This window comes from Nanorana parkeri, unplaced genomic scaffold (assembly GCF_000935625.1).
Source record: "Nanorana parkeri isolate BGI_ZX_2015 unplaced genomic scaffold, ASM93562v1 scaffold1256, whole genome shotgun sequence".
In the NCBI taxonomy this organism is placed as follows: Eukaryota; Metazoa; Chordata; class Amphibia; order Anura; family Dicroglossidae; genus Nanorana; species Nanorana parkeri.
Window position 1 is genome coordinate 180285 of NW_017307524.1, and position 10177 is coordinate 190461.

General features: G+C 40.2%; 1 protein-coding gene across 4 annotated transcripts in view; it reads left to right on the forward strand.

Annotated features, from left to right (window-relative positions):
• SHANK2 (SH3 and multiple ankyrin repeat domains 2) overlaps positions 1-10177 on the forward strand; it is a 334773-nt gene that overhangs the window by 71752 nt on the left and 252844 nt on the right. Inside the window, exon 1 of one of the 4 annotated variants that reach the window (XM_018568875.1) lies at positions 4076-4265. The exons of the other annotated variants lie outside the window; for them this stretch is intronic. Coding sequence (XP_018424377.1) covers positions 4229-4265 — 37 coding nt within the window. The 5' untranslated portion in view covers positions 4076-4228. Of the gene's footprint in view, positions 1-4075; positions 4266-10177 lie in introns of those variants that run through there. 4 annotated transcript variants of the gene reach the window in all.

Consider the following 10177-nt stretch of genomic DNA (forward strand, 5'->3'; position numbering starts at 1 on the left):
GGCGTCATGCTCCGTCGTCATCTCATGAATCATAATATTAAGAAAGTGACCTTAAAGCATTAGTTTGTATTGCTTTAGAAAAAATTTGACCTGTCCCTTTAAGAAAAAGTATCGGTAATTGGTATCTGTGAGTACTTGATCAAAAGTATCGGTACTCGTACTCAGTCTTAAAAAAGTGGTATCGGTGCATCCCTAATATATATATATATATAACAGTTCATAATAAAAATACATTCATACAAAATACATATAAAAAATACATTGTGATGATTGATAAGTGTTCCAGTTCATAGAAAATGTGTGTGTATATATTGTGAGTTCTTTAGAAGGAATCCGTGCTCTCCCCTCCGTGTAATTAGTCTCTTTTTTTTTTCCACTCACCAGATACTCCAGTTAGTGTAAACTATTTTTGGTTATCTCCTCTCCTGCTATGGTGTTACGATCAACAGGACACTTTGACAAACCCTCGGTATAACGACCAATTTTTTTTTGGTTGTTTATTAGTTGTTTTTTAAAATAATTTTTCCTTTTCTTATGAGAATACTCTTCTTATGTTGCCATTTTTAAATCACTCAGAAATTTCCATATATGCAAAAATCAAAACAGAATGCACATAGCATAAAATCTTTTGGATAATATATAGCGCAAACAAAATTAAAAACTTACATGACCACAGATGCAAGTCGACACTACAAAAAAGCAGCGTACAAAAAAATCATTTCAGGATGTACATGTGCAGTTTACTAGTGTTACTATTTGCAGTAACTATTTTTGTGCAACTTTCACGGCTTTACTTGGTGTTCCATATTTTGATTATTGTAATGTGTATACAGATTTTTGACTGCTCCCTCTAGTGGCCACCTTTGTAGCCTTCTAGAAAGTCCGTGTTTTTCAGTCAGTTCTGATATAAACTTGAATTGAGAAAGAGAGAAACACCCAAGTGCAATCAAAGTACAACATTCCTTGAAAGGATTCTCACCCTGCATATGCATTGAGTAAATATGGAGAATAAAAAAAAAAAAAAAACTGAAAATAAATCTATAGTGTCCCTTTAAATAGACTCTTTCACTGCTTCTTCTAACTTCTATTTGTTGTCACTGCTTTGGATTAGGCAAGCATCATACTACCTATCAGTCTGTCCTGTGACTCAATCTTTTCCTATTTCTCAAAGTTACAGCTTCTTCCAAAATCTTTCCAATCCAACACTATAGGGTCTATTTATAATCTATTTCCAGGATCATTTGCTCTATGAATATCTGGCAATGTTTGCTTTGTGCAGATATATGCCAAAAGGAATGTTATTTAGTTGTTTTTTTTAGTTGCATTTAAAAAAAAATGTAATATCACATTATGGTCACTAGTTGGCGCTGATGAACACAGATAATAAATACTTATTTCCTATGCTACTTTAGCTCTATCTAGTGGCCACAATGTGATATTACATGGAAACATTTGAAAATTAATTTCACTTGTAAAGAAAAAAAACCTCGAAAGAACGTTTGTTTTGGTATATATTTGCACAGAGAGAATGTTCACAGATATTCACAGGATGAATGGTCATGCAATTTTTTATAAATGCACCATTATAGGTGTTTTGCATGCCTGCATCTCCGAGCTGCTGCCATTGTGCCTCCGCCTGGCTAGAATGTGACTAGTGTGTCTCTGCAGCTCTGAGCATGTCAACTGACAGTGCAGGGCCAGTGTGCAAGTGCTGCCGAGACACATGATAAACTGGCCAGGCTGGGTGAGCAGCAGTGGGGTGGCACTGGCATCCGACACGCCCATAAATTGGAATAGGAAGATTGTAGTCATGCTTCCGATTCTGCAACATAAGAAAAACATTTTATTCCCCGGAGGACCTAAAAGTGAGTATGATGCTTGTCTTGTCTTTTCCAAAAAAGTAATTCAATGTAAAAATTGGTGACAGGTTCTCTTTAGAACACAAGCTTAAGCTGGGCATACACTGCTAGTTCTCGTACGAATGTTTATACAAAAGATCTCATTAGAACATTCGATAATGCCATTAGTGACTTAACGAATGTCGTTAGAATTATATGTTTTTAACATTTGATATTGGAAATTAATGGAGTTGCATGAATGAATGTGGTTTTGGGTCGGGAAACTCCATTAATTTCCAAAACCACATTCACTGTTCATTCGAGAATCGCCATTCATTTCCAAAACCACATTCACTGTTCATTCGAGAATCGCCATTCATTTCCAAAACCACATTCACGGTTCATTCGAGATTCTCCATTCATTTCCAAAACCACATACACTGTTCATTCGAGATTCTCCATTCATTTCCCAAACCACATTTACCGTTACTTCAAGAAACTCCATTCATTTCCAAAATCAAATGTAACACCAAATGACATTTCAAACAACATTCGTCTAATCTCTGTCATCCTCCTCTTTCGATTTTTTTTTTAATATTACTGTGGTTGAAGATAATTGTTGATTTGACTCCATTAGCTATTAGAAAATTGAACGAACCTTCTGAAAACGCGTGTTCAATGCATTCATAAAGAAAGAAGGAAGGTCATTTGGTTTTAACATTCAATATTGGGAATTCAGCCCTGGATCACACCTAGGAGTTTTTGAGCAGTTCGAAAATCGCTTTTAACTGCCCAACACAAGAAATCCCGTGATTTTCAATGGGCCTGGTTCACACCTGAGAAGAAAAACGCAAAATGCCTGGAAAGATACAGGAGCTTCTTTGGGCAGTTAAAAGTGCTTTTCTTCCCCATAGACTTCATTGGAAATGCCCAAAAACACACAACAGAAGCATTTTGTACATTTTAGTGAGCGTCTTTACGCGTTTATACACACGTTCTTCTATTGCCCACAATGGTTTATGAGCTGCCAATCAAAACATGCCAATCGTCTTCATGTACGTGCGTTAAAACGTGCATACAAATGTGTACAACGCGCAAATAACCATACGCTGTTAACTCGCGTACGACGCGCAAAAATGGTGCTGCCTACTAGGTGTGAACCCAGCCTAAAGGAGTCTCCTGGATGAACAGTGAACTTGGGTTTGAGTCGAGAAACTCCACTCATTTCCAAAACCACATTCACTGTTTGTTTGAGAAACTCCACTCATTTCCACAATCAAATGATAAACCAAATGACATTTTAAACAACATTCCTCAAGTCACTGTCTCCAACTTTTCCCGTCACTGTGGTCAACGACAATTGTTCATTTGACCCCATTAGCTATTAGAAATACGAACGAACATTCCAAAAAGTATGTTTTTTTTTTGCAAAATTCTACTTGTGCAGCTTTAGCTGCATTGGGGGAAATTTATCAAAACTAGAGCAGACGAAATCTGGAGCAGATTTGCACTGCAACCAATCAGCTTCTATCTCTCATTTCCAAATGTTACCTGAGCAAACTGAAGAGATGCTGATTGGTTGCCATGGGTAACTGCTCCAGATTCTGGCTGCTCCAGTTTTAATAAATTCCCCTCATTGTGTCCCTGTAAATAATTTTAAAACGCTTGCAAGTCTCTTGTGTGCTTTCCCCATCTCATAATGTTAGGAGGTGTGGGTCAGTTATGAAACAAGTATATTAAAAATTCCTGTAGCATATTAAAGACAATGTATCACAAAGACAATATATCGGCTGGCCGGGTCCATGCAAGTAAGGAAGCAATTTCTACAAAATAACAGATGGATGCCTTCTAACTTTTTTTTTTTTCTTAATAGCTGTGCATAAAGGCATCTGTTTGGCTTCTAAATTCTTCAAGCTTGTAACATGTTTATAAAAATTAGATCTTCAGAAAACCTTCCTATTCACGTTGATTATTAGAATACCTCCACATGGTCTTACTCCAGCAATGGCATCCAAATTGTGCCATTGACCCTCGCCTCCCCCCTCAGCCTCTCCGCTCTGTGCCTGGTTCTTCATTAATACAATCCTTACAATAGCAGAGGAACAAGCCTCATCTGCTCACATGACTCACTCTGTGAAAGATCGCAAGATGTTTGAGCGTCTCCATTCTGCGCGTAGCCGTTTCCCAGCTGACAGACAGGATATGGGGTGGGCTCTTCACCAGAGTATTGGGTATTGCATGCCCAGCTATGCTCGCTCTTCCACACTTCCCGGGAACTTGCTCCTCCATGCAGGCTGCAGGCAGCTGAAACTGACAGGGACGGGATAGTTCCCCCTTCCTCTTCTCCTCTGTCCAGGGATCTCCTACATTGCTGCTAAATCAAAAGCAAGATGAAGTCTTTGTTCAATGCATTCACAAAGAAAGAAGGTAAGCTGTTTCTATCTAGGGGGGGAAAGGGGGCTAGCTTGCTGATTGATGGAGATTTATTTTTAGATCAAACTTTCGGTTGACTCTTTGCCTTTGAAGACTTCTTGTAGTTTGTGTCTGTTGAATGAAACGGTGTCCTCAATGGTACCAAGGGAGAGAAAAGACGTTTGTATCGGTGTTTCGGGAGATTTCATTCATTCTGAAAGGGAAATGGATTCGATCAAAGAGGAGGGGGTAGTCCTTATTATACTCCAACCTGAAGACTTGTTTATGGAGCTGGAGAATATTTGTGCAGTGGTATGAGGTATATCCAAACACAGTAACTAGTAGAGGGGTGAAAGAAAATGAAGGCAGCATTCAGGAACCACTCGGTCCAGTCTTCAGGAACATGTCCTTTCACCAAACAGTAATAGAGCTTCATGAAAGTTGGCTGCATCTGTCCTTCAGTTATTTGTCCTCTTATGAACTATTGTTGTAGCAGAACCGTCCTCAAATGATGTCAAGATAGGCAGGCTGCTGCTGTGCTGGGATCTGTAGTCCCACAGAAACCAAGAAATTACAAATTTTCCTCTTCTTAATTTGATGACTCGCCATTTTGTGACTTCCATGTCAAGTACAGCGTGTCCTAACAGGATTATTTCCTGTAAATCGTACCTTTTCCTTGGATAAAGCAGGCCACAGAGAGGCAAATTTTGCTGACAATATATCTTCCTTTCTTCATAATGATTATACAATGCCTGAAAGGAAGCTTATACTAAGAACATGTGAAGGCTGCGGTTGATGACCGTCCTTAGAAAAGTACTCTTTCCTTGGCTGTCATGCAGATCCAACAGTTTAACCACGAAGTCCAATCGAGAGCTCAAACTTTGCTAATCTGGGTGCTTGTTGCAGGTCAGTATCCCAAAGTTTCAAAGACAGAGACAGCCAGTGATGGTATTGTTCCTGGGAGCAGAATACAATGGAACATTGGGTGCAGAGATTGTCCTGTGTGCTGGAAAATTTTTGCATCTGACATTTTTGCTCTTATCAAGACTATTATTTATAAGTGATTATTAACTACAATACTACCAGATCATTGCTTGCAACACTGTGCCATCACCGCTAGGTTGTGTGTGACCATATGAAAAGCCTTTTCTGGCAAAATTCTGATCTCAGTTTTAAATGGATGCTGGTGGATTATATGAGACGACGTTTTTTTTTATCTCACTGTGTCCAGTGGCAAGATTTTTGCAACAGTAATGTGTCAAAATGAAAGTATTACTCACTCTCTTGCAGTTGGTCGGGCTAGTTATTTGCATTGTTCAGAAACTTAACACTATCTTTTGGATTTTTAATGGCGATGTCAGTGGGTAATAGTGGTAATTTAGGTGTTTATACAGTGTATTTGCACTCTACACAGATTGGTGGCAGTGACCTGCAGTACCTTCGCTTTTTGGTGAGGCATTCTCAAACCCCGCCTCCAGCACACCCAGCATGCCGAAACTCCACCCACACCCTGCCAAAGCCCTGCCCCCATCCCGCCGAAGCCCTGTCTAGTGTGAAGGAGATGGGGAGGAGCCTCCCTGTCTCTCACTTGCTCGTCACTGCTGAGGCATCGAGATCGATGGCCTCAGTGGTTTTTTTCTTTCTTTTTTTGATTGGACAGCTTGGACCAATGGCGCTTTGCCATTGGTCCAAACCATCCACAGAGCTCACGCCTCTAACACAGAGTAGAGGCTGTGATAGCTCTTGCTTCACTAGGGGAAGCCCGCTGCTGTGTAACCTAACTACCTGTCAAAAGGCGGATACAGTACTGCCTGTAATTAACAGGCAGCGCTCCGTCCATGACAGGTTACACAGTGGGGAGGCTTTCCCTGTTGTGTAACCTGTAACAAGCCGATCTGAATGGAGAAAAAGCTGTCGGCTTCAGACTTGAAACTGACAGCTTTTTCCTTCTTTCCTTCATAATACTAGGTGAGACTCTGCCTCACCTGCCTCCCCTGTCCGCACGTCCCTGATTGATGGAGTACCTTGGGACTTGTAAGGACTGAAAACATATCCCTAACGCCAAGGGGCTAATCACACTTGTTCATTTTCCTGCAGTTAATAAAGTGCAAGAAATGTTACTGCATGAAAATGCATTACAAGTAGAAATCTAGTTCTGGTTCACACCTATATGTTGCAGTTTCTTTTTAGGCCCCATTCATACTTGTATTTGGGGCAGCCTCAAATTCTACCAAAAGACTACAGTATCTATGCGAACAACTGCGGCAAGACATATACAAAACGATGAGAGGCTGACAGCACCCGCAGCCATTCCCATGTAATCGGACATCCAGCGATTATCTGCATATGATCATAGTTTCTGTCCAGGGGCAATCATCAGCAGGTTGTAGCTGCTTGTCTGATAACCTGCGAACAGCTGTGGGCACTGTCAGCCTCTCGTTGCTTTGTATAGCGCTTCCCACCTGCAGCTGTTCACATAAACACCAGCGAGTCTCATGGAGGAATTTGTGAGATTGCCCCTAAACACAAGTGTGAATGGGGTGTAAAGGAAAATGTTATGGGTCCATTGACACCTATGCTTGTGAGCTCTGCAAAGCAAGGAATGGATGTGAATTGATCATTAAACTCCGCTTTAAAATGGAAGAGAACCGATACTCAAAAAAGACAGAGGCAACAACTGGTGTTCTTTTCCCAAAAATGCTAATTGTCTGGCTTTCTCTGGCTGCCATTCTCTGAGACACTGAACTGGAACGAGCATTGTAGAACTCTTGATCTGCATACTTGTTCCAAGTCAATGACTTCAGCATGTCAGCCAAACAGCGAATAATTGCACAGATCAGCAATGTCAGCATGCCTCCTTTTCAGTACAGGTTTCTTTTTAACTCTATATTTCAACCTAATTTTACCCGGTAACTGAATCCCTATAAACATCCCTTTAAGTATATCTAAAGCCAAACTATTTTTGTTTGTTTTAGTGGAGAAAGTTTTCTTTTTGTGTTTTTTTTGTTTATGCTGATTGTGTCCCTGCTGGAGAGAATCACCCTCTCTGTGAGCTCTGGTGACCATTGTCACCAAGACTAAAAGTGAAACCAATACTGTCTCCAGAACACGAATAGATGGGTACATCTTCCAGTAAAAAAAGGTTTGGGCTTTAAATTTACTTTAGATATACTTCACCTCCTGCATCTAATCTATCCCTAAATATTCAACCTAGACCGTTAAACTCCTGCTTACAATAAACAGGGGCTGGTCTATAAACCATCTGCATATCTCTTGGCTGTGCGAACATGATTCATTGTGCTGTATGGCCACTAGATGGAGCGAGGAGCATAGGAAATCTTATGCTTTTTGGCTCCATCTAGTGGCCATACAGCACTGTGAATCTTGTTTGCACAGGGAAGAGCTGTGTAAATGGTTTATAAATTAGCCCCGTAACCTGGCACTTAACTTCATCCCTTATCCGAACCTTGACACTTAAACCTAACCCATAAAATTTTCCCCCTAATTTTAACAATAACTAGCCCACTTGCCCCTCCACTGTACAGTAGTCTCAGAGTGATATAAAAGGCTAGTGTGTAGTCAACATGCCAGAAATAAATTACCAGATTTAGGTTGTGTCAGAAACCTTTCCTGAGAGGAACATTGGGCTGCTATTACTGACATCCTTCTAAAAATGATATTGGCCTGGCTACCTCTGGCTATCAATGTTATGAGACACCAACCAGAAACAAGCATGCAGATCAGGAAAGCTACTTGTTACTTAGGTCTTAGAAAGAAGTGAAGCCACTGGATTTGCATGACTGCCAGGGCACTAGTGTTTTCAGAGGTAGTGGTCAGTAAGCACAGCCGCTGTACTTCATAAGTGCAGTTATTCTTTAAGGTTGTCCTACATGTAAACTCCTTAGTGAATGACATTAACAGGGTTATTCACTAAAGGGTCTGGAGAAGGCAGTGGAAGTGATCTATCTAGGACAACCTAGCTGAACTGGAAAGTGAGATGAATCGAAGAATGCACAGCGATTTGTATCTCCATTTGCGTCTCCATTGGGGCAACATGTGTCAGGGTCACAAGACAGAAGAACAATTGGGAGATGACCATTGTCACCTAATAACAGGAAGTACCTTAACAAAGACCTTCATGGCAGGATTGCACCCACATTAATAAAATAAAAAAATGTGCATTTATTTAATTTTTGCATTGAGGCTTGCAAAGCATTGTAACCACAATCAGTAGATCGCTCTAAAATGCACAGGCTGCCCTGAGTATGTATAGAGATACGGACCTTCTTTTATGTGGCTGGAGGAAACTATCAATGGACTACAAGTGTGATGATGCATCTTCACTTGTGCGTTGAGATCCTATCAGCAGTGGCAGATGGAACTTGGAGTCTTCAATTCACAGATCTATGTGAATAGATCTTGGAATGGATGACATGGCTATGCAGACAGAACCACACTTAATGTTTTAAAAATACAGGGTGCTACGGGGAGAACCCCTGCCCCGCAAGCACACGCGTCTTCACGTAAACACGTGTCTGGTGCGCCTACGTATGAAAACGACGATTGCGCTACACATGGTGGGTATCGGCGCGCACGCCAGAGTGAGAGTAATAATTCTATTTACTCGTTGTAACCTTATTTTTTATATTTGATAAAGACAATGGTTATGTTATTGTATTTTGGGGCATTTAAATACATTTTTCACTAAATTTTGGGGTTTGATGAGGAATTGCGCTAATATTTAAAAAATTTGCAACTGCCGTCATTTTATTCTATAGGATCTTGGCTTTCAGAAAATATATAATGTTTTGGGGCTTTAAGTCATTTTCAGGCCTAAAATGTGGATTATATCATGTAAACAAAAAATGAAAAAAAAAACCCCTCGGTCATGAAGGGGTTAAACGTGGTCAGAAAGGTAGAAATTAGCCTTTAATGAAAGTTGCAGATTTAAAAATTCTGAAAATGATTTTTTAAATGACATGAACTCATTAAAGCTTATATTAGATTTTAGTGATTAAGTTTAATTTAACCCTATAAGGCCCGGTTGCTGTAGCATTTGTTTCAGTATCTGCTCTTGTATCCTGTCTTGTACAGGCCGATATGTGATGCTAGAACTAGAACATCATAGAATCTCAACAGCAGATCTGCAGAACCAACGCTAGCTGTGCTCGCTGGCTTGAAGTGTGTCAAACGTGCAGGTGGAATGGCCCTTTGAGTGGTTCATAGAGATGTTGAGATTGAAGAGATGATTGATACTCATGTCATCACTTGCTCTGATTAGTAATGAAATAAACAAATGATTTGCCTCATTTTGTTATGAGTTTTTTTTTTCCTGGGCATGTGTGCAATATAAAAAAAAAATCTCAAATGAATTACTTAGACGCAGAAGTGGCCTTGATTAATTATTCGTCATCAATCTCCTGCAGTGTGTCTAATTATGGCACATATCACATTGCATTTCTGATGCTCCTGAAACACAGGAAGCATACACGCCGTTGAGAGGTGTAATGACACCCAACTGACACTTGAAGGCTAAGCTTTACTATGCCATGCAAACGTGTCTCAGCCAGTTGTCCCTTTCCCTACTGCTCTAATGCTGAGAGACCTCTCTGTGTACCCACTACTCTTTCTGGAATTAGCCTCCTAACCCTGTTCACTAATTTCTATGCCTGCTCTCTCTGACTTTGCCCCCGATGCTTTAATGAACACCACCACCTTGTGAATTACTTGCGTGGATGGTGTAGCATGTAGTCCTTTGTTCTTGGTTAATGACTTTAATAAATAGCAGCCTTTGACATTTTGGCAAGGTGAACTGAAACATTGTTCATTTTAATAAAGCTTGTTACCTTCAGCTTAACCTTGCTAGTAATATATGCTAATGTTGGCAGCCATAAGACAAGTGTAGTCTCATAGTAAGCTATACTGTG